This window comes from Solea senegalensis, linkage group LG14, assembly GCF_019176455.1.
Source record: "Solea senegalensis isolate Sse05_10M linkage group LG14, IFAPA_SoseM_1, whole genome shotgun sequence".
In the NCBI taxonomy this organism is placed as follows: Eukaryota; Metazoa; Chordata; class Actinopteri; order Pleuronectiformes; family Soleidae; genus Solea; species Solea senegalensis.
Genome location: NC_058034.1, coordinates 5883536 through 5909464, shown reverse-complemented (window position 1 = coordinate 5909464; position 25929 = coordinate 5883536). Strand labels below are relative to the sequence as shown.

Below are 25929 nucleotides of genomic sequence, written 5' to 3'. Positions count from 1 at the left end.
CCCTTTATTACAATGTTTTCCTTTATTTTCCTTTTATGTGTACAATATTCAAAAGCCAGACATTGGAAAAGGTATAATCTGTTATTAAAAATGGCACATTTATTGCTACATTACTGTATATACAAGACAGTTCTCAACTATATATATTTATATATATTTTAAAAAGAAAAAAAAAAAGAAAGAGAGAGATTGAGTGAGGTACTCTGAGGACCTTGCAGAGTAAAATGTCCTCACCCCAAGATGTTAGGTTCTATGCACCTGTAGGTATTTACTCTCACCCTTTTCAGTTCAACAAAGATATGACAAAATTGTTGAAAGCACATGTTTTTTTTTTTGTTTTTTTTTAACTGCCTTCTTATATCAAAACAAGTCCAAGCCCATCAACTGAATATCTCTCATAATGATTTTGTAATTGTATGATTACATTATGTGCTCCAGCAGGTTTTGGGGCTGTTTTTCCAGAGACTTGAGTTAAGAAATAAATTTCCCTCAAACAAAAGTGTTTAGCTTGCAGCCTAATGGGATAGTTACAGAATACTTAATAATCAACTCAGTTTCTCTTGGAACAAATCCACAATATTTAATACACATTAATCTGGTAATAACAAAAATGAGGGCTAAATAACTTCAAATACTTCTTTTTGAAAGAAGTGATAAAAACTTCTCACAAAAAGCCATCGTAGACAAGGTGGAAGAGTAAAAGGTCAGAGGTGAAAACTGTCATTGAAGACGAAAAATAATAAAAGTCACTGCAGACGAGGGCTTGCACTCTGATATACAGAAAATTAAAAATGCTCCCAATCATCATGGACTCCAGCCACTACATAAAATGAAGGTCACTCCCTACATTGAAAAACTGAAGAAACACAAACAGAAAAAATGTTCATGTGCCTCATTTGCAGACAATCAGAGCAAAAAGCAGTTTCTTTTCAACCCCGTCTGTCAAATGATGAGAAATATAGGGCAAATAGGAAGAAAACTCGTGACCTGGACCCATGACCTTAATTAAAACAGCAGTTTGGACAAACATAATCCAGTTGAAAATTTAGAAATAAGGAATAGAAAACTAAACAAGATCTATGTAACATTTATTTATTTAACTAGATACACTGAAAGAAAATCTCTTTATACCATTTAAACTTCTTCCTGAAAATTGAAAAAAGCATTAGGAGAAGGGAGGGTGGGGGAATGAACAAGTACCTCTTTAATCTCCATGATAAATGAAATGATATGGTTCACAAAATAAAACTGTCTTAAATGAAAATACAAGTTCAGGCACTGATAAGGTATCACTCTCCCATCATGACATCGCAAGTCTTGAGAATGAAAAGGCCACACTATTGACTTGTATAGGTCTTTTTCTTCATCTCTTTTTGTAGAAATTAAAACACACAAAATGCTCTACCTCCCATTTGTGATTACATGTTGGTAAAAACCAGTCATGACATGACATGGGATTAATATCACAATAACACTGTTTTGTTCTCCATTTTATCCGTTACCTTACACCCAACACGGCCGTCTGCCTCCAAAACAAATGTGCAGGATACAAAAAAGAAATACAAAAAATGTAGAGAACTGCACTCAGAGCCACTTGGTTTAGGGCAGACAGTAGAAAAAAGGTGAAACAAAAACTCATATTGTACTGAGAAAACCCAGGAACACATTTTTTTTTTTTTTGAAAATGAAGGCAATCCACATTTGTATGGTAGCTACATTCAAAACCAGTTGCATAATTACTGTTAGAGACAAAATTCCCTTCCCACATTTGTCCTCGGCGCCTCGCTGCTAAAGTCAAAACACTTTAGCAAGATTGTAGCACAAACTCTGTCCACACACCCCCAAATGGAAAGTAAGAATTCCTCTGGGTAGCTGATGATATGCCTTACAACGAAAACTGGAATTAAGTATACAAACACTTTCGACATGTCTTTCATCATCCATTGACCCTTTTCCTCTGCCATCGTGGTTGTGAATTGATTTTTGAACACATTTTTTTTTTTTATGTCAAATATCCCCTTATTCAGTTCATCTACAATACACTCTAAGCTTCAAACTAATATTGCCATTTATGTAAAAAATCTACAATGTATAGACTAACAAAAAATATATATTTTTATATATATTTAATTTTGAAAAATGAAACATATCAGAGTAATGTATGAAGTGAATTTACACATCACACTTCTCTTGGTAAGAAAAGTGAGAACAAACTTACTCAGGAGGAAGGTGAAGGGCTGTAATTCAGTGGGAATGCTCATTTAGGAAAAGAAAGCCTTCATTACACAAAGACTTGTCTGCTTCAACAACTGCACACTGATGAGATCCCTCCATCAAAGAACCCAGATTTCTTTCTCTTTTACAGAAGATCAATTAAGGGGTAACAAGTTGGAACTGTTAAGTCTGCTGGCATTGTCAGTAAACCATTTCAAAAGAGTGACAGCATCGAATGCTCGTCATTTCGTCTCAAATGGCTTTTATACAAGACTTTCAGGGACTGAAATGCACTACAGGTTGACACTCAACTTCCAGCCTAAACCTATACAACTGTGCTTTGTCTTGTTTATGAATGCTTTAGTACATAAAGCAATACAAAAACCTGAACCTATGACAAAGAGCCACTGGAGTAATACTAGAAATCGTAGTCAACATAGAGGAAGAGCAGTTTTGCAGTTGACAGATTCTATCACTTGGATTATTCATAACCTTCAGGGAAGGAGTCCTCGATTCCAAGTCTCCAGATGCCTTGTGGGATGAGACTGGGCTCCAGTCAAAGACTGTCTCTAGGTCAGAGAGAGTTCCTGTCTTTCATGAAAGCTGTGTTTGAACTGTAAAAATGTTGACCATTCCCTGTGTCCTTTTCAAATCATTTGACGAGAGGATCGAGGAAACGTCACTGAATTTAAACAATTCAAGTTCAACTATAGGCTTGGTTACATAACATATGTAAGACTGTACCATCACGCTGGGAATGACATACATTAAAAATAATTGCTCATACACATAAGCAATCCCTTACAATAAATGTTCCTCGTGTAAAGCAATTTGCTTGAATGTCAAATAGAAAACATGTAACAATTAGGCACAAATCCTTGATTTAATTTGTGTTTGATTAGGTCTCCTATTTTTCCCCACCAGAGCACCTCTCGGCAGTGTGTGAAGTCCCAATTTGTGGCAGGACGTAAAGTACTCCGGCATTCTGTCATCATGTGGAAACCAAAAGACGAAAAACAAAATCTTAAATGTATAAAACAAATCAAAACTTAAAAAAGTTCTTCACATTTGAGCTTGTAGTCATGGTTGGGAGTGCGACAAACAGGCTGTGTCAGTTTTGGCAGTATGCATGTGTGTACGAGTGTGTGAATGTGCATCTTGAAACTTGAACGGACAATACACAGACATGTCCACATATACACACACACTGAGAATAATGGGTGGAAGAAAACTGTTAAGGCCACATCCTCTGACAGCCAAGGAAACACCACTGGACCTGAAACAAGAAAAGGACCACATACATTACACAGTAGCACAACTATGGCAAAATATTCATCTTTCAACATAATGTACAGCAAGCGATATAAGAGAAAATTAGGCTACATGCATATAACAGTTTCTTAGTGAGGACATTTCAAGTTATTCAACTAATTCATTCCAATTGGCCTCATTTGAGACCATTCAGGTACACTGGGCATGTATGTGCAAGTGTAAACTGGCAGATAGTTGTTTAGTTTAAGAAAATACTAGAGACATATAATAATGGTGAAACATTAGAGAAGGAATTTCTTCTATTTTCCCAACACCAGGGTGTAAACTGAAAGTGGAATTTGACACTGATAGTCGAGTTGTGGCTAATAAAAAAAATCAAGAAGCGAATGCAGGTAGCTGCGTCATTTCCATTTCCCTGCTCAAACTAAAACTCAAACTTTTTACTTCTGCGTTAGGGACGCTAAACTGGGGGGGTCGTGAGGATGGCAGACATATTCAGAGCAGACTTTTAAGTTCATGTTTTCTTTAACAAAAACAGTGTAGGGGGACAGTTCAGACGTAGCTAGACTCCTTCACCTCCTCAAGCCCCAGTCTTGGGGAAATCTGATTCATGATTCAGGAAAGTGACCAATCACACAGGGAGAGAGAGAAAATGTTCCCATTGACTGTTCTATTAAGCAGTTGTGTGTATTTGGATGAAATGCTTGCTGTTGTCAATAACTGCCTATGCTGCAAAACAACCTAAAACACAGTGTCGGACGATTATTTTCATAATTGATTCATCTGTCGATCATTTTCTCAATCAATTGAGTAATTGTTTGGTCTATAATATGTTGATGAGCGTTACCCCAAACCCAGAAATGATGTTGTTCTCAAATGTCTTGTTTTGTCCATAAACCAAAATTATTCAGTTTTAACGATTTCATTATGTGGAGCATAGAAACTAGAAAATATTAATTTAAGAAGGTGACAATGTTATGTTTATAAAAAAAAAACATTCAAACAGCTTAATTGATTATATAAATATTTGATTTTATTATTATTTAATTTTCGATTCATTGTTGCAGCCCTAATGACTATGAAGCATGAGTGTGTCTATCATCACTCGTTTGATGAGGAGCTAAGCACAGAGAGCCTCCATCCAAAAATGTTACTATGTAAAAGACAACTATTTTTCTTGTGATCCTGCCTACTCCAGATTTAATAATAACTTCCTTAATAAATAAGACCTACCCGGTGTTACATGTGGCCAACTGGATTGTGTCCATCTCCTCCCATACTGGGATGGCCTCCTGAGAGCTGCATTGGTGCTTCGCCCACTACCCCAGACACCTTCTCCTCCTCGCGGCGTTTTAAACATGCTGCCTTGGGGTTAAGGTTACGCTCTGATAGAAGAGGGAAAGCAGAAACAGACTGAATTAGTATGAAGAAATAAATTGTGCATTTAACAGAGCTAAACAAATCCATGACATGCTGCTTTCAGACCAACCTCTGACTTGTTGTTCTAAATTGAGGATGACATTGACAGCTTGGTGCAGGATGAGAAGTTTGGTCTGAGGTTTGTCGTGGCTGAGGTGCAGCTGGCACATCCTGCCAAGCTCCTTGAAAGCCTCGTTGATGTCCCGTACTCTAAGACGCTCGCGGGCATTGTTGGCCACTCGCCGTTCCTTCTCACGCTCCATCTTCACCTCGGGGGGAAGGTCTTCGTCATTTTCATTGTCCAGACTGGTTACAAACGGAGATGAAGCGATTAAGTCTCAGGTGGGAAGAAATCAACAGGTCACTTATTTATTTATTTTTGAAACATAAAAGTGTTCATGCTATGCACAAGAAGCATTTAGCAGATTGAGGTTAAAGAAGAACAACAGGAATTAACTTTATAATGAATGACTGTACTACAGTGGAACATGTGAGTGGTGAATTCTGTATAAAAGTGAATACTGGGAAAACATCCAAAAAGCAGCAACTACAACGTCAGATGATCAATTTGATCACATTTACCCGACACATGTTGGAAAGGTATTTTTTAAACATATACTCCACTATGGACAATTTTTAAATTGTACAAAGGAATGATGATGTAGTAGGGCTTGAATCGTTTTGATCATCAAAACATCGTTGCTGTGTTGTATTGATTCCTGTTATTCAGTTAGGAGTTAAAATGTTTTTCTAATGCTCTACTTACATATAACTCCTGAGGGTCAGTTATGGACAGTAAAGCTCAGACTGTCATATTTTACTACAGTGATTCTGCCAATTGATATTCACATTTTAGACACCAGCGTCATGAATATGTGCTTTGACTGAAGTCAGGCAAGAGCCCGCAAAGCACAAGACAATTATGCTCTACTGGAAACGTACTCATCTGGAGGGTCTGAAAGGCCAGAGAGCATCTGGAGGGTCAACGCCTCCTTTCTGAAAACGTGACATGAGGGGAGGGAAATTTTGACATTGTTAAACATTGAACATAGACTGGGCTATCAGTGGGTCACACAGGATAAAGTAGATGACAGCTGGAACCTTGCAGCAGAGATTTCCAATACCAAATGTGTTCTATTAAAAAGGAGTCCACTTTTGTGGGATAAAATCTGAATGCAACAGTATGTTTCTGGTTAAAACACAAATAGGATTAAAAATAATGTAAAAGCGAAAAGGAATGACTTTACCTTCGGGCACGTGCTGCCTTGGACTCCTTCTTTTCATCCTCGGAATTGTCCGCAAGAGAGTTCTCATCATCGTCATCGTCATCATCCTTATCTTCTCTCTTGATGTCTGAGCTGCTGCTGGAGGAGTGTGTTGAGCGAGCCATTCCACCAGGGAGACCTAAGTAACAAACATCAGGATTCAATTCTAAGAAATAGTCTAAACTAATCTGGATTAATTTTGAGGATGCAAGTTGAGTCATGTAGTGGAAAACTAATACATCTGGGCAGAGCTTTACAAAAAATACAGTAGTTATAAAACAACGGACTTCTGAATTCCTCAATGTCAATAATGTTCCGTTTTGTTTACTCCATGACGTAACACTGTTAGTCTTTGAATTGTGGACAAAAAAAGACATTTACAGATATTGCAGGTTAGGAAAAATAAATAAAACAAATTCCTTAGATATGATCTGCACAAGGCTGATACTGGTCAAAATAATTGTATTAAATATTGAAAAAAATAAAGCCTGACATGATTGAAAATAAAAGACTAAACATAACATAACATAACATCATGTTGTAGGCTTATTTTTCCTTTATGGGAAAATAATATTGGTTACACAGTAGGAGAATTATGTTTTTGAAATGTCTGGATATGGTGATAAATACATCAGCATAAGGGCATTGTTAACAGCTTAGTGATCTAAAATATATACAATTATAGTATCAGACTGATGACATATCACTATCAATAGCTGACCCTGGAAAGTGGTATCAGATATTTGACCATTTAAGGGATTAAACAATAGATCATTTAAAAAATATAACAAAACAATCAACAGAATTACTTGTAAAAATAATTATGTAAATGTAAACAAAACCCAAGACAAAACATGTGTGTTTGTCAGTGAGTGATGTCACTGAGCAACAAATGATAAGATGATATAAGTAGAACCTACTGGTGAAGCCCTCTGGTTGGCTGGCTGAAGGTGTGGGTCCAGAGGCATGGTGACCGTGCAGAAGAGTGCTGCTGGGAGGAAGACCTGTAGGCTCCTCATGCTTCCCTCCCTGCTAATGAACGTAAAGGACAACAGTGTGAATTTTTTTTCAAAATGTACCACAAGCTTTTTTTTGTGTAGTTAATTCTTTGTAAAAGACGCATGTACACGTTTGCTTGGAATTGTCATTATAGTTTTGGCCAGTAGATGGCACAAATGATCGTCTGTTGACTGGTGAAAATGAACTCTTGAGTACAGCAATAGAATTTGCATGTTTTCCTTTTTGTCCTTTGTAAATTTAAACTGAAGAAAAAAAAGAAAAAATCAACATAGCCCTTAAGTTAAGTTTCTTAAAAAGAGTGTATTAAGAATTCTTTGTTCTTTTAAACAATGTTACAAAACAACATACGATTGTTTTTGTTATCTTGATACATGTACATTATCCTCAGCAACTCTACTCTTGACAGCGTGACCACAAACTCCTTTTTTGAGGTTTGAGGTACAAATTATGATTGTGATAAAATTACACAGAAATCACAAATGACCACTTTGGTTACAATCTTGAGTTGCTCTCAAACACAGATGAAACCACTCCATGGGTGGGTGACTCACCATAGCGGGATGTCTGTTGCTGAGAGCAAGGCTAGCATTAGGAAAAGCAGGAGAGAGGCCTCCGAGGCCCCCGTTGTGTACTGCAGACAGCAGGTTGTGCATCTCAGAATGGGCACCCTCTAGGCCAGCGCCCACGGCATGGCTACGCAGTACATGTATGGCCTCCTCCAAACGATCCTCCATTTTATTCTGCTACAAAAGAAACAAACGTAGATTCAAACATGACAAACCAAGTGCCAACAAAACAATTGTATGTGCATATGAACTCATTAAATACACCTACAGAGACGAGCAGAAAATATTAAGGTTACTTCAGGTTTCCAAATAACTTTGATGAAGCAGGAACACATTCCAACATACCAGTGCATGTGGTTGCCCTTCATAGTTGGGTGTGGCTGGTCTTTGCCACTGAGACTGAGCTCCTGAGGAGAGAAATATTGTAACAGAGTTTGCTGTTAATTTAACTTCACACCAGATGGAGCTGCAGACACATTTCTGTTCTAAAGAACATTTGACATGCAGTTTGGGTTTTTTTTTTTTGCATCAACAAGTTCAAGTGATTCATGTTTGTGTGCCAAGAAGAAGGCTGCAATCAAAGTAAACGAGCTGAATGAATCAGTCTGATGTAGGTTTTCTGTAACTGAAATTTAAATATTATCCAAAATGTGTGGTTGCACGGCAGAGAAAAATGTGGAAATAAATAAGGTTAAAAACCACCACAACTCAGTTGTTGACACAGCGCTCAGATTTAAATCAGGGTAGAACAGAACTCATGTGGGTTAAATAAAAGTAAATAAGGCATGAATAAAATACATTTTCCTTCATATTGTTGAAGATGACACATCACAGGATTCAAATGTGTTATTTTAACTGCAACTCTACAGAATCAAACCATAGAATTTTTGACAAATTAATACATAAACCACCAGGTTATCTGAATGTGTGAGGTGAACTGTACCTGCGATAGCCTGTGGAGATCCAGGAGTAGATGGAGCTGAGGAGAAGTTATTACTGTTGTGGTCCGATGGGTAAATCTGATAGAAATCATCAAAAAAAATATGTTATGTGCACACATTAAGATGAACAATGTAAACAAAATAATAATGTGTAACTTTCAGCATCATACAATATAAAACTACTAGAATCAATGCTGACGATACAGTAATTTTCTGTTCAGCATCCACCTCTCTCCCAGCTGCAGCTCACTATTAATACCCTACAGTCTCATTTTAATGAATCAAAATTGGTTTTATACTCGGACAAATAAAAATGTATGCTGTTCTCAAATTCAAAGTCACACAAATTGCCACCGATCACCACTTTTCAGGGTTCGCAGACTGAGTCTGCATCTAAATACAAATGTTTGAGTTTCCTACTCGATGAATCTATCACCTTAACTCCTCACAATCTGCTGTTTGTCAAAAAGTGAAACTGAAACTCAGTTTTAAATTTGAAAATGAAGTCCTGTCTGTCCTTTGAGGCCAAAAAGAAGCTAGGTGCCACACCATTTTATATCTATACTGGACAATGGTGAATTGTTATGTGTGCATGCATCCTCTGGATATTGTTTATCACGGGGCTTTGAGGTTCATCGGTAACTTTAAAATGCTGATGCATCACTGCTTGTTGTATGCTCCTGCTCACAGAAGCACAGGCAACTGTGGCATATTCAAATTTATAAGCCCATCAGCTGCTTCCGTCATATCTCCTGACCTATGTCTTTCAGAACAATACAGGGAGTTATCATCTACAGGATATATTCTTATTGTTGGTACCGATGGTCCTTATTTAAATCTAATAAAAGATGCATTTAAATACATGCTCCCTCCAGACCAAGCAAAAAAAAAACTATATTAAATTGAAGGATCTGGTCTCATTGGGCACTCTTAAAGTGTTTTTAAATGAAGGCAGAAACAGATGGCTGTAATTGCTTTGCCTAATTGCATTTTCATTGGTTTTATTGAAAATGTGCCAATTAATGTATATTGTATTCTACACATTTTAAGTAGATTTTATGAATACATTTTGTAAACTTTTCATAGTACTCTATATTGTATTGTCAAATGTATCTGTAACTGCTGCCTGTCTTGGCCACTTGACTCTCTTGCAAAATAGATTTGTTCATCTCAATGGGTTTTATTCCTGGTTAAATAAAAGATTAAATAAAAGTAAATGAATAATAAAAGGTTCAGAAATGTAATTTCGTACAAAGAAAGATGTGGCTAGGGTTTGGAAATAGATAATTACCACAGGACAATTATCTTCAACAGAAATGACAACAATTACAATGAAGTCTGTTGTGCAAACACTTTTGTAGTAAATCAGTCAAAGCAATAATGTGCTATATCCCAGATTTACAAAAATGTTTATCTGTTAAACATGACATCTCATCCCATGAGTGATAATCAAACTTAAATCAGTAACAATTATTGACAGACTGATTTGACATTTATTTTCTGAATAAATTCCTAGAAGTGACAACTTAATTCATTCATAACAAACAAAAAATGTATTTAATACTTTCTCAACATATCAATGATGTCTTATTTCTAATATTTTGCACTCTTTGAGAACCTTTTTTTGTTTTCTTTTACACACCATGTAAAAGCTAAATAATAAATCCACTAATGTTTTTTTCCAGCACCATCCTTACTTGAATTTGTATTTATTTGTTCTTCTTTCACACAAATCTCCCAACAACATCTCACGGTCACTTTGTCAGAGACAATAAAATCTGTGTGAAAACTGTTGTGATTGCTTTATTGCCCAGCACTAATTTACAAAACCAACAGCAAACAGAAAAGAACTCACTGAGGCAAGAGCCTTCCCAATTTCATCTCCTGAACTGCCAGCTGTGGTGCCTCGGTTGGCTGCAGAGACAGAATAAATAACATGAGTCAGATGACCCGTTAATTTCTTTTGGAGAGAAGAAAGAAGAAAATCAAAATGACTATGGGAGTTTAATCAGATGCAAGTCAAGGTAGTTATTTCAAAAGTCTCTTACACATGATGCCTTCTCCATTGATGGCGGGTGTGTGGTTGTAAGTAGTGGGGGCTGAGTGAAAGCCGTTGACTTCGCTGCCATGCAGAGGATAGTTCTGTGGGGACAGAGGCAGGGGGTGACGCTTCTGGAGAAGGAATACAAGTAGCTTTATAAGGCGCGTACACACACACAGCTCACAGAAAATGTTCAAAAATATATCAGCTTCATAATGGAAGTTACAGTTTAAATGAGTCAATATGTTTTACATAGTGTTACATGTTAGATGATATATGGTTGAGTCATTATTAAGAAAGCAAAACATGATGGTGAAATGAAAAACTAAATAAATAAAAAGAATAGAATGATTGAGGCAATTTCTACCCACCATCCTGTCCTGTGGATTAATTGCAGAGAAGGAGCCTGGCTGTCCAATGTGAGGAGAGTTGCCCAGCATAGCGGAGTAGCCAGAAGATGACCAGGGGTCTTCTAGGAGAAGTGCAAACACATTAGCAAATATGAAACAGCTTCACATACAGGATTAGAGAACCAAAAAGACATTTTTTGAACGGCTTACCTTGCATGTAGAAGGAGCCTGGGTAGACAGCTCCAGGCTTAGAACCAGGATATCCTCCATTGTCTCTGGTGTACTCATCACCAGATGTGGAGGCATACACCTAAACAAACACAGTGAGCATTTGGAACATGATTTCTACAATATACATGAACAAAGATATTTTATGATTCTGGATTAAAGAAGGGGATTTTCCTGTGTAATCACAAGCACAATGAGAGTCAACACAGTAATGTATTGAGCCACCCTAATCTTGCTATGTAAAGGCAGTATTTTTTCAAGTGGCCACAAGATGGCAAAAGGGAGTCTGGCGGAGGAGGAGGCAGGCCGGCTCCATGCCTGTGGAAGAGAACACAGCGGCCATGGCATGCTGGGCACAGCTAAGGCTTGAATCCCAGTGCACAGTGAGCACTTCCTCTAGCTCCCAGGACCCCAGTGACATTGCACTGCCTGGCCTGCGGCCCCTCCCTATAGCACACGCCACATTAGCTCGCACACATACCATGTTTGTGAGCCACCACACACACCCATGCACACTCCACTTGCAATACCCTCAAAACTGGCACCTTAACACTCTAGGTGGCATCAAGAGGACTAAAAATATGAAAATAATCAGTTCTGAAATGGATATTTTATAACGGCACTTCAAAAAGTCCAATCACACAACCGCTCTACATATTGCTAATAAACATGGATGCTACTCCTCCATAGCCACAGCCAGAGAAGACGCCCTCAGTTTCTTGACACCATCAGCTGCCACTCAGTCCGTCTTTTTTCTTGCCTCTATAGTACATCACAGACAGAGGAAGAGGGGAAGAGAATTGAGGCTATGCTGCAAAGAATGCTAATCCAGAGAAGGGATTTTTTTCTGTAATTTGATTTAACAGGGAGAAGTGGAAAGGGAATGGAGAGATGCACTTCTAATTACAGAGCCATCTGCCTGTTCCTGGACCACATCCAACTCCACAGGCAGCTGGGCTAAGGAGAGGGAGCGAAGAGAGGGAGAGAGATGGGGGCTGGGATCCAGTCAGCACGAGAGAGAGCGGGAGAGAGGGAGGGAGGGAGGGAGAGAGGAAGAGAGGGAGAGGGAGAGAGAGAGAGAGAGGAGGGGGAAACTGAGAGAGCACGCGCAAGTTCAGTGGGTGAGGGGAGTAAAGGGGCAAGAAAATGAGGAATGAGGGGGGAAAAAAATGAAGGCCCTGATGATTTATGAAATGGTAGAGAGATAAGGGGTGTTGACGGGGGACAGAAGAAGGTAATCTAAATGACTTAAACAAAGCTTGATATGGCCAGGGGAGTGTGAAGGAAACAAGGGATTTAAAATGATCACGGTTAATTCAGGGGAAAACATGACGGAGATGGCTTCATTTAACAATAGGCTTTGAGTTGTTCTTTCACTGTGAACAATGTGGAGTGAATCCTGCTGCTCTACACGGGAACAGAGAACTACACAATGACTGGTGGTGCTGGATAATTGTATTCTCAAGAAGAAAGGGGATTTCTAGGATAAAATCCTCAACTAATAGGGATTTAATATAATTCAGGTTATGACCATGTAAAGGTCTCTACACTAGGAAAAACACAAGTTGTGGCTTATGGTTGGGGAGATTAACATCAAACTAACCTCAAAGTGCTTGATTCAACCATGACAGCTCTACATTTGGTGGACTGGACAACTATGGGGCCGAGAAAAATGTGCTCTATTTGTTCGATTGTTGCACATGCATGAGGGTGAAGTTCATAAGCTTAGGGTAAGGATCGTGTGTGTAGATTTTTGGTGAAGTCCGGAAGCTTGAGGAAAACTGGAGGGGAAGCCTTTACAGTGCTACTATTTGTCCATTTACTGATTAAAAGCAGCATGATTTAAGTGACAATAGTAGATAAAGAGAAAGAGGAGTAAGTTTAAGTGGTGAAAAAGAGAAGCAGGAAGAGTAGTGTGGGTGGGAAGATGGACCACAGGATCATCATCGGCAGTCATTAATCTAGGCTCAGACACGAGGCTAAGAGGCCTCACAAGCACCGTGCCTCACAACTGGGTCACTCACAGGGGGGAGGCCCAACCAGGCCATCATGTGGTGAAGCGTAGGCGGAGGGCTGGGTGAGATGGGGGAGGGGGGGTTCACGCACACGAATGCAGACATCTCATCATTCGCACTAAAACCGTGCGGTCATCGTTCACACTGCAGGGAATGACTGAGGTTCAGACGACAAGAAAAGAGGACCTCTACCAGACAGAGCAGTCACACTCTCTGTGATGCCGTCACTATGGTGAAGTGTCTACATGCTGAGGTTTCAGCCCCCACTTTAATCTCACAATATCCACATGTGAGGGACAACCCCAAAGCCACAACAATTTCTTGTTAAGTAAACAAGACATGTGTAACTTTGTTATAAACACATTATCATATATGGCGTCAATCACTGTGATAAGAGATGTTATATATCAAATGATCCAGTGAGTCAACAGAGAGCCATTAGTTGGGGGAAAAACACACAATTAGAAGCATCTTCATCCACTTTGACAAAAATGTCACGTTTCAAAAGACAAGCATTATGAAACCAGAACTTAACACATCCATGGCTTTGTTATTTTTGTCCAGTCAGCTAAATAAATCCTTTAACTGTACAAGATCTACTCTATGTGTTGATCACACAAACACCAGTAGTTTGGCATTTCCTTCCAATTTAACTTTAATCAACATTTAGATGAATATCTCATAGGGAAGACACAGGGCTACTGTGCCGGTGTTTTACCCAAGAAATATCAAAACAATTTTAACACTTTTACATGGGTGCAACTCACAATTATTTTCATAACTGATCTTTCTAGATTAATCGATTAATTGTTTGGTAAGCAGAATCGCAGGAAATGTTGAAAAATGTTGATTGGTGTTTCAATTTAAGAAGCTGAAAGAACAGAGAGCTTGTTTTAATTATTTAAAAAAACAACACCACTCAAACTGATTAATCGGTTATCAAAATAGTTGATTAATTTAGTCATCAATTAATCATTGCAGCCCTACACTTTTTCCAACATGGCCTCCACAAGCAAATCAAATATTTACAACTGCTGCAGTGTTATGGTGTATTGGTTTAAGGCACCATACTGGAACACAGATGCCACAAGTGCCGTGATGCAAAGGGTCCATACCCACTTTATTTTTGCATCACTCTCGTCATCTGAGAACTACAGTAGCACGGGGAGTAGGTTACAGAAAAATGTTTGTGCAATGAAAGCATTTCCATGATTTGGCAGCAGCGCAAGCAGCAAGACTGAGCTCCGACAGCGGTAGTAACATTGGCAACAAACTGCCCAGTGGGGTCCTGACAATAAATGTTATATTTGCCGTCTTACAAAGCAGTGCGTCAGTCCGCTCAGGGCCAAAAAGGAGCCTGAATTTATATTGGTGCAAAAAAGTTTTAGGTGGAGTAGCTGGTTTTACACCCTCCAAGGACGTTATGGTTTCGGCCACCTTTAACTATGAGCAGCATAACTCAAAAAGTTAAGGACAGATTTGGATGAAACTCTCTAATTATGTACAGTACTGAGCAAAATTCTAATGTTACCATTAGATTTGTTGTTCTAACAGTGCTACATTTATCAAAATCACAACATGGCTTACTGCAATTTCCAAACCACAGGCGATGCAATATTTGTTAAAGATAAATTGTGTATCAAAATATCATTTTAGATTAATTATTGGCTTGACCTATACACATCTTATTCTACAGACTCAAGGGGACATCTTTGTGTCTCACAGATCTGCGCTAATATTAATTAAGTGATCATTTAAAATATGTTTTTTGAATGAAAATGAGAAAAATGTAAAAATGACCATTCAATCTGATATATCACAATCACTATTCAGTCTAGCAGTTTTAAAGTAACAACAACAAAAATGCTACTACAAACTGGAGTGGAAGCCTATTTAATGTTACTGGTATAAACCTATGTTTGTCCTACTAATTCATGTTAACAAATATCAGCTGTGAAAAAGGTCTATTACACCAGGTTTCAAAACATGACTGAGAATTACATACACATGTTGTATGAGTTGAACTCATGCTAATATGTAAGACCAATGTCACCATCATTCCAATCTAAATGCCAATGATAACAGAATTTGACAGGCATAAAAACAACAAAGCTGGTGGTGTCCCAAGACCTTTGCAAATTACTGTTGGTTAAGACCAAAGGAAGACATGAGGAGATTTTGGTGGCGATCTAAACGATCAACAACGATTGACGGGTTTATTCATGCAGTGTGAAACGGAGCAGTTTTGGAAAAGGTTCCACTCTCTGTCAGTGATGTCAGTGTTTACATTGATTTGCTAGATGATGGTTCACTGTCACAGTTACCTAATGAATCAAAAAACACCTACATTTACCATTACAAAACATTTTGTATACACTGTTTTGCATTGTAGAGTAATTGTAGATCTGTGGACAGCACTCTGTTGCCCCCAAACTGTACAACTCTCTCACAAACACAGTGACAACAGTTCCATGTGTCATATTTGGACTGGCTATCGAGGGCAGTGGCTGAAATCCTGCCACAACAGTGCCATGTTGGACCATCAGGAATTATCCTATTTTTACCATTTTGAGTAGGCATGAGACAGGCCCTATGCACTTATGGCGCCTGTCAATCAGTTTTCAGTTTGTCTAGTTTGGAAAACTGATTGACAAACTGAACTCAGAATCCATACAACACTATGTAGCGTCACTGTGTGTTACCAATTCATTAAAAATTAAATACATGGGTATGATTTGGACATAGTCAACAATATTACATTCTTTGTTAAGTCACTTTGATCCACAGTGGGACTAATTAAGTATATAATTCAGGGATCCAGACTAACTTTTTACATTGGTTGCACTGGTGTGCCTCACTTTTTCAATTAGGTAAACCAGCACAACATTTAGGTGCACCCAAAAGTTTCAATGTGCTGCCAATGTGTGAGTAAATATTTTATCTTTATTAAAAGGTAGTGCTGAGCAGTATGACCAAAAATTTATATCACAGTATTTTTCAAAATTTCAACGGTTTCACAGTATAGAACAATATTTTTTATGCATGAGTGAGTGTTCCAGCGAGAGAGAGGCACAGTAGAGTGTGTGTTCATACTGTGTGAGTGGTCAAGCAAGGGGGAGGGAGGGAGCGGCGCAGCTGAGGTTGTATGTTCTGTTAACGTAACTGTATACATTCCTGGTTCTTTTTTCTGCTGAGGTGGTGGAGTAAATTGATTATTCCTGCAATTACTACCACAGCTACTTCTTCAGCTAAGTCCAAAGCACATTCTGTTTTTGATACTGGTCTTGTAGTATACACAACATTCGCATCATGCACAAACACGGAACACAAGCCCATTAAATGGTGACAATCCTTCACTTCGCCGGTTAGATAAACAAGGAAAATAAGACAGTATACAAAGGCAGACTTAATTAAACACTTTTGAATAACTACTAACCAACTCTATATAAATATGAAATTACTACAATATATAATGAACATTACTAACTATAATGTAGTATAGTGTGGTCTACTGTAGTAAGTACATTGTATTGCTAGTCACCACCAACCCACAGACGCATACACATGCACGCACACACACACACACACACACTAATGCTGCAGTTTTACGAATGGTGAATTTATAAACAAGGTTATGTCTGGGTTCATCAATAGAGAGGGTTGGTAGTAAGGTAATGCTATCTACCGAGTTTGCAAACCAAGACGCTGGTAGAAGAAAGATACCATGAACATAGTTCTTCGATCATTTGATATAGGCTGCACGCACTGTGTTGAGAGAAGGGACAGACAAATCAGCTGTTTGTCTGTGTGTGTATGTGAATGCCTTTGTGTCTTACTCACACAGAGAAAGAGAGGCAGGGCAGGGAGATGAATGAATGTTGGGTTTTTAAATTGCATTCGGGGAAAAAGAATCAATTTGACACTGTGCATTGATCAATGTATGGGAAAGTCTAGAAATGCTAGGTGCACCAGTATGACCAAATAATTTTTTTTCTCGCACTCCAAACATTTTGGTCACATATGCGACCACATTGGCCGCACTCTAGAGCCCTGTACTTACACAAGTAACAGTGAGTAGTGTTTCCAACTATGTGTGGTTGCCATCAACACACAAGCTGCATCAGCTGCTAAAAATTCTGGGCCCACTGACAAAATGTAACATTTGGTACTGTAAATCAAGCTCAGACTTCTTCAAGCTAGGATCGACTGAGATTTAACTTTTAACATTTTAAAGAAAACAAAAGCACAAACACAAGTAACTATAAGTAAGTGAACACATACATATATATATATATATATATGTATATATATATATATATATATATATATATATATATATATATATATATATATATATATATATATATATATATATATATATATATATATACACATTTGATCGAACATCTTGAACCGGAATAGTCTGTACATTGCACCATGCTAATGTGCATGAGAGAAGCAGCTTAACAAATCCAGGTATCATATTACCAACTTTGAACTAGATCCAAAATTAAACCCACTATTAGAAGCAAACTTTCACTCTCATTCATTAGGCTGCCTGTAACATCTGTTCAACAAATCCTTCATCTCCATTTTCTCCAAAACCTTGAAATCCAAGATGGGCCTCTGAAGAAGGTAAGACACCAGAGTTGACAAAGTAACTAAAAATCCTATGAATTAGCTTGTCTACATAACAACCAGACTCAGAACACCACTTGACTAGAGACAACCGAAGGGATCACATTTATTGGGGTCAAAGTTGCCCGACTGTCAGGTCTCAGAGTTTGACTGAGCAGGAGATCTTTACACCCGTCTGTCACAGAGGTGCTCAAGCAAAGTGAAGAAAGCAGTGTGTATGTGCGTCAGTGCACAGAATGCGTATGGAAGCGACGGAGGGAGAGTGAGAGGTAGGATCATAAAGAGAAAGCGGGAATGGACTAGCTGTGAGTGGTAGAGGCGAGCATAAATAAGCACTCACCGAGGACGGCAGGCCGGGGGGTTTCCGAATCTTCTTTGGCTGGGTGTCTGTATACAGGGCGGCAGAGAAATGCAGAAAAGGTGAAACAGTGAAAAGAGGGCTTTGACAGTATTAATGTCAATACAGATGCTGTTATGTGCTTGCAATAATTTCAGCTTTCAATGTAAGTGCATGTCAGTGTGAATGAAACGATGCTGTGCAGCCATCAGTGCACAGCTTTCTTTTGGAAAGATTTTTTTCCCAAATGTAGACAAAAAACAGTCAAACAACTATACAAATATAAAAGAAAAAAAAAGAAAACACTTTTGGTCTTGCTGGTTCCATATAACGTATTAGCTTTGAGGCAAGAGTAGCACTGAAACAACCGAAATCAAATACTGTTACTATCAATAAATTTGACTATTTTTTAGGAATGCTGATAATCAATCATAGTTTAAATAAAAAAGACCAATAATTAACTCCTTCTAACCATTACAAGTTCAATATTTGCTGATATTAACAAGCCAGATCACTGATTAGACAAAACAAGGTATTTGAACAATTTGAAAATAAGTCCAATACAATCAAGAAAATGATCTGTAAATAACAGAGGAGCAGTATGGGTGGAAAATTAAAAACAATCAAAGAAAGGAATTAGCTGGCATCATAACATGCCCCATGTCTGTTTTGTACCTATGCCTCCCTCAGGCGGCCTTCTTCTGGGGTTGTTGGGGTATGACGGGTAAAACTGGGAGCCAGGCTTTAGGCCAGAGGGGGGGGACATGGCATCTGGGCTAGGCATCGCTATGTCGCTGGGAAGAAAACCAGGCTAGACAAGAGAGAAAGAGGCAAGGTTTACATACAGTAGCGTGGGAATACAGCACAAACAAACAGCTTCAGTTCCAGGAAATGAAGACCGTTCATTCAAAGTGTTAAACATGAAAACAGAAGTGAGAACACAGGGCTTCTTAACTCTTACACATGATGTGAATTTAATCTTTTACATAGCCTTGTTGTAAAATGGTAACATACCTGGCTTCCAAAAGGAGGGTAAGGTGGCCTCTCATTTTTACCTGTAAGATGAAAGCACAAATTTGACATTAATACGAGTAAAACCCTGACTATGAGGAGGTAATCATGTGTGCTGAAACAAACGAAAAGTAGGTTTTCTAAAGTACAAAAAGTCCAGAGATGCTCTCCCCCTTTTCAGCACGCTCAGCTGCATAAAGCTGCCTGCCAGACAAAACCCTAGGGAAGGTTTCTGCTTCAGTGCCCCAACATCCCCAACACTCAACGAATGAACACCCACACACACACACACACACCAACACACACAGAGAAACATTTTGTGACACACAAAACAATTCTGTGGTTATAACAAATTACGCACACAGTCCAAATGGGCAGTATCAACATGTTTATCTTAAAACTGGAATGTAACAAAGCAACATTTCCTCTAGCAGAAGTAAATTGGCCCAATTTATACACCAATTTTCCTCAAGTGCTACTAACTTAACTGTGGGTTGTTGTTGTTTTGTTTTTTTTAAACAAATTAAAGTCACTTGTGGAAAATGACTTAAAGAGTGCCAAAAAGAAGCATACCTGTGATTCCTGAACTGATGAAGGGAGAGGACAAGCCTTCATGCTCACTGTAGTGGGATCCTTCTCCATAGCCCTGTAGTTAACAAAAGGCACACATGCAAAGCAACATGAGTGACACAAAGAAAAGCAAATAAAACATAAAACAATACAAAATTCCAACCACTCTTGAAGGCACACCTATATGGCTAAAAATGTACCCTCCCTCCGATTTCTTTTTCCAACCAACAGGATTCATGCCAAACATATCTGCATCAGCTCTGGGGATTCAAACTGACTTTCTTAATTATCAACTTGTGGTAATCAAAGCCTGCTGCATCTATTTCACCCCCTGTTCCTTGTATTTACACAAGAGTTGTGCCAAGACAGTTACGGCGGATGTGAAGCTGCAATTACTGGTGGGCTTCCACAGAGGTTTTGGGCTACCAGGGAGCTTGCCAACACAAGAACCTGAGCCAAGGTTATTAGGTAGAAAGTAAAACCACCACTTTAAATCAAACATGGCACGCTGCAGAAAAACAGCACAAAGCTGTTGTGGTGGTTAGGAGAGAAGATTGTGTTGAGTGATTAACTGCAAACGTGCAAGTGCGTGAAAATATCTTGGCATCTGGTGTTAATGCTTGGATCTTCAAACTTAAAATCGTGTGCAGCTTACAAGTGCGGGTTTGTGTGTATTCAGATCTTACCCGTCCTTGGCTGAAAGAGGGACTGTTCTGTTCTCCCGAGCCCCAAGACCCAGAGCCGCTGCGCTCATCTAGTGCTGCAAAGACACACAGCAAGTTTGTATGAATTAGATATGATAGAATCACAAAGGGGGTTGAGGAAAACATGTAAGCCATCACTGAAAAGGAGCATTTAATAATTATCCTGTGTGTCACAGTGTAGAGATGTGAAAGAAATATACCAGTACTGGAACCATATATAGGGAAACCGTCACCCTGTCCTAGTCTTATTGTTTTATGTCCGTAAGTGGCCACAATGGGATTGCACAAGCCAAGAGAGAGCATCAGTATTGATCAAACACACTGTCGTCACATTCAAGATGTATTGCGATGTCAAACCGTCGCTGGCAAAAACCACACTGCAAATGCTGTTCAGAGTTCCCATTAGTGTTCATTACGGTCACTGAATAGCAGGAAATTAACCATTCACTACCCTAATGTAATCCAAGAGGATAAAATGTCATCTAAGGCACATTCATATTCCACTCAGTCAATCTCACGCATACAAGCACACAAACAAAATGTGTGAAGTCAAAACACGTATCACGGTGTTTTAGGTAAAGAAAGAACTGATGTGTGTGACAAAGGAAAAATACAGCCAAAAGACTGGTGGAGCAGAAAACTCCAAAATACCCCCATCATCCTCTTCTCCCTGTCTTATGCACTAATGCTACCCAGGCTCTCAGGAGACACAAGGCTTAATTGCATGCTGATTTGCATAATTGTGCATATTAATGCGGATTCCTTATGAATATTCATATTTCGTCTTTGATTTTTGCCTAATTAAAAAAATGTGTGTGAGAAAGCAATGAGCGAGTGGAAGGAGAAAGCAAGGGGAGGGGGGAGGGAGAGAGAGAAAAAGAGGGAGGGAGAAAGGAACAGGAGTGAGAAGGGTCTGGGCGAGATCAGCCCGGCTGACGAGTGAGAATGAGTGATGAGACTAACAGAGCAGTGCAAGCACCTACACACACTGCGACAGCCATGATCTATGGAGCTGATGTCAGTGGCATGGAGAATCAGGCAAGCAGGGAGGAAAGGGGACCTCAAAAAGATCAGCCTCGCTCACTGTCAGATCAACCCTGCTGAAAGGCCACCGCAACAATACAGTGCGGCTGCACCACCAACAACCATGTCCAATGGCACAGGACTCTAGCGATGGGCTTGCTGCTAAATAAAGATGACAGACTTTGTATGAAGACACTTTTAGACAATGCTTGGTGCCAGGAGAAGTAGCACCAAAAGAGCAAGATAAAAAATCCACTTCAGAGAACAGACATCCGCAATGATGTCTACCTCTAGCTAAGCTATGAATTCATGTACTTTAACAAAAACAAGTTCATCTCAATTTATGAACAATAAATATAGTATGTTCACATGTAATAATCATGATTACAGCAGGTGCCTCACATGCTAACAAGTAGTTAGGAGAGTAAGTTCACAATCTTCACAGCTATTTTCAATAAACCACTCAATACACCCGCCTATGTAGCCGCCATTTGGCCAGCAGGGGTGCAGTGGATCGAGTGAAAGCACGGCTGTGCAGGAGAAGTCTGACAACATTGTTTCACACTTACTGGAGTAATTAACTCGGAGGCAATTAAAACGAGGTGGAGAGCTGCTGAGGTGACATGACACTCAGCCGTTCTAGAAGAGCTCAACTATGTTAGAAGACGGATCTTCCTACTGTTGTTCCTCTCTCTCATGTGGATCACAAAACACAAATTTGATAGTCACTACAGGCAACCAAAATGATATAAAAAATGTATACTGGTGTTGTACATACCAACCTTCAAGTGCTCTTAAAAAATAGTGATCAACACCTTAAAGTTGTTGCTGTGTTCATATTATATTTGGTAGAAACTGTTTTAACAGTTCAACCAATCCCTTCAATAAATAACTGTGGCTTTGAATTTACAATTTAACATTTAGAGTCACAAAATACACTGGAATCTGTTCCATAATTTGTGTGCTGATCCACATTCACATCATTAGATTGTGACTGCATTTGTATACAATCTAAATGGCAACTACATGGTTAATATGAAATCTCAGCTCATGATTGAAATTTATCCAGATGTACATAAAGATCAAAGAAATATAACACAAACCATGCCTTCTTTTAACAATGGCCAACGAACAAAGGCCAGATCTACAACAATCATTTCCATTATTTATTACTCATTTTATTGATCAATCCATCATATGGTAAAATTAAAAAAAGCTATGTCAGAAACATGACAACATCCTAAAATGTATTGCAAGAAGCGAGAAATTCAATTAGTTTTCTGTCCTAAAATAGCAAAGAAACTAATGAATTAGTTAGTAAGATGAGTAAGAAATTAATTTATTATTAAGATTTTATTAATTGTTGCAACACGTATGCTAGCATTATAGCACAATAGCACAGACCAAAGATTTAATCATGATATCATGAGAATGATTTTCATCAATACCAATAATTATTGTGATACCCGTCAGGTAATTTAAGAAATAAGTTTGCTTTTCAGTGAAAGTTAAGTTAAGGAAATGTTATCCTACACACATCACATGTATTAATATTGTTGTAAGTTATCTTCCCTCTTTGTTTACCTCTGATGCTGTGTTAGACTGTGTGAATTTAAAAAGAAAATATCAATCTGCTGATAGTGCATAACCAGCGCCTTTTAGAACCATAATACAAAATGTTTAATTAATTAATGTTTTAGTTAATACATGAAGCCTACAACTCCATTAAGTGATGACCATTTGAACAGCCAACTTTTAAAGCAAAACGTTTAAAATAAAATGCCAAAATGGTGAATGTGCTCCCACTGACTCACAACCAGAGCTCTAGAAAAAATGTTTATCTTTTGACCGGCAAACACTTCTCATGACTGCAGGCTATGAAAACAACACATTTACTCACAGAGAGAAGATGCAGAGATTTCCTGTTTCTTAAGGGTTTAGTGGGTTTTTTTATTACTACTCAAAACACACTGAAAAATACAGTATACAACAAAACAAGATGTTTACAGGTATAAAACCCAGAGTGCAAAAATCAAAACCGCGCCAGCAAGCCACCGGGTGTGACCACATGTGCAAATTCACAGTGTTTGTTGTGATTTCAGGCAAAAGCAAGCACGACGCGCTGTGTACGTGTGTGAGGGGGGTTGAAGACGTTGCCAGCAGCTGCAAAGGTGACAGAGGGGACGCCTGCCTGAAGGCTTGTGGGCATGGCCTGCTCACACCACACACACTTCATCACACTCAACCTCCTCTACTTCTCAAACGTCCCTCACTTCTTTCCATTCCTCTCCTCTCCCCTCCCAACACACACACACACACCACTGAGGACAGGAGAAAGACGCTTAATGCAATTAGCACCCCTCTGAGCACTTTTGTGTTGATGAATAGAGGTGGTCTGGTGGTCTACTGGGCTGCCCACTGCCGTTCCCGCGCTACTGAGTCCCTGAATATACAAGCCGCCTAAGTGACGTCATAGATGGACATTGTTCTTTGATGGTAATCACTTCTATAAAACGCATTTCCTGGCCTCTTGGCACAGTGTGTTATGAAGTAGTATGTTGTGTTTGGGGCATTTGAAAAATGAATTTAACATTTTCGATTATATAATATTAGCATCCTCTTTTCCTTTATTTATGTGCAAGAGTATATGATGAATTTTTCTTCATAAACACATACAACACTCTTTACTACATCTCTTATAGCATGAGTCTATGAGAAACTCCTGGGTTTGAATTCACAGATGTTAGAATTTTTTGGCTACCAGGTGCTATGAGAGGATACCTGCGGATCTTCAAGTTAAATGTGACAGCTTGAAGTATTACATTAAAATGGGTGTCAATGACCAAGGGCCACACTTTGGGATGTGAGGAAGGGAGGGGGAAGGAATTAACTCCTCACTGCTTAGTAATTGCCTGCTGTAATAGAAACAAACAGAATCCTGCCTTCCACAGGCTGATCCCTATTCAACAAGCTCTCTCTTCCACTCTGGCCACTCACTGCATGCTGGGCCAGTTTAAGAGGCTGTGAGCTAGGGGTGAGGGACATTGTCTCGGACTCAAGCCATTTCCTGCAGATCAGTGGGGGTAAGAGCCCTGTGTCGTGTTGGGGGAGGAGTGTTTTACACTTCAGGGTGGGGGAGTTGTTTCAAGTCCATAAGCCTCCTTTTTTGTCTTTGTTCCTCAGTGGCCAAGTTCTCACTCTGGGGAACACTGGGGAGTGTGACTCAATTTCACACGCCAGTTTGGCAGGGTGACAGGAACCGAAGTAACACAACTTACTAATAACATTCAGGAAGAGAGAAAAGCGTGCTCAAAAGCTTCAGGTGCTGACGGGGTTTAAAGGGCGGCTAATCTTAACTTTAAAAGTCAAGGAATAAAAGCCTACATCTAAATGAAGAGACGGTTACAATAAAAACCTACGTAGTTACATTTAATCTGTTCACAAATGAACTTCTTTGTACAAAAAGAATTCTTGAAAAGAATTGAGGCCTATTTTCCCATTTTCTCAAGATGGTGTCAATGCTAGATTCGGGTCAGTTAAAGGGCAAAAAGCAATAGTCTTAATAATAATAATAATGATGTTTTATCGATCTATAATCTATTATCTATAATCTAATAATGCCTTCTACGAAGATAACAATCAAGAAATCCGAACATAAACAAGTCTAAAACTAGCGCAGACACTGCTTATTAGTCATACGTTTAAACTACTCAAGCTCTTGTAAACAGTGTAGTGCCAACACAACCATTTCATCAATATTGTAAAGCCATGAGCATAGTGGGTTGACCGATATTGTTGTTCTATGGCTGATGCCGATTTTTATAAATCGCTGGCTGATAACTGATGCCAAATTTTGTGGGCTGTATATTTAACTGATTCATTTTTCCTCCTTCTGATAAAAAAACAACTGTTTAATGTATAACTAAATATTAGACACATGACGCAGGTCATCAAAACAATCAAATCAAAGCAAAACAAAGTTATCATGACTTGGTACCGACAACAAAAATGCGTGACTTGTAAGTAGATGAAAAACTTACCTGATCCACTAAACTGAGTGCTTCCAAGTGTCATTGTTCTGTTCTTGCCATTGGCTACTGGAGGTGCAAACATCTATAAGACAGAGGAGGAAATATGCTGTGAGCAATAAATCAAAGGGTGGCACACTTCACACATCCTATTTCCACCATAAATGAAATCACATACATGTGTTGTTTAGTGGTGGGCTGCTTCAGTTTTACATTGGTTGAAAGTAAACACTACCTATTGCAAAAATGTTAGAAACAGCTAGTTAAGACTATCGAGATATAAACAT

At 38.8% G+C, this 25929-nt stretch overlaps 1 protein-coding gene across 8 annotated transcripts in view; it reads right to left on the bottom strand.

The window, feature by feature from the left end:
- Positions 1–25929, bottom strand: part of tcf3b (transcription factor 3b) — a 31641-nt gene continuing 5712 nt past the window's right edge. For 2 of the 8 annotated variants that reach the window (XM_044043787.1, XM_044043795.1), the window contains 19 exons: positions 25655–25727; positions 20574–20647; positions 19891–19963; positions 19321–19361; positions 18982–19117; positions 18310–18356; positions 11299–11398; positions 11110–11210; positions 10746–10869; positions 10553–10611; positions 8700–8775; positions 8102–8163; positions 7742–7933; positions 7091–7202; positions 6153–6309; positions 5848–5901; positions 4976–5211; positions 4720–4871; positions 1–3490 (listed from right to left, as the gene is read on the bottom strand). In XM_044043787.1, the coding sequence (XP_043899722.1) occupies positions 4726–4871; positions 4976–5211; positions 5848–5901; positions 6153–6309; positions 7091–7202; positions 7742–7933; positions 8102–8163; positions 8700–8775; positions 10553–10611; positions 10746–10869; positions 11110–11210; positions 11299–11398; positions 18310–18356; positions 18982–19117; positions 19321–19361; positions 19891–19963; positions 20574–20647; positions 25655–25727 (1863 nt within the window). In that variant the 3' untranslated portion in view covers positions 1–3490; positions 4720–4725. The remainder of the gene's footprint in view (positions 3491–4719; positions 4872–4975; positions 5212–5847; positions 5902–6152; positions 6310–7090; positions 7203–7741; positions 7934–8101; positions 8164–8699; positions 8776–10552; positions 10612–10745; positions 10870–11109; positions 11211–11298; positions 11399–18309; positions 18357–18981; positions 19118–19320; positions 19362–19890; positions 19964–20573; positions 20648–25654; positions 25728–25929) is intronic. The other 6 variants (XM_044043790.1, XM_044043789.1, XM_044043792.1 and 3 more) reach the window with 6 other exon arrangements.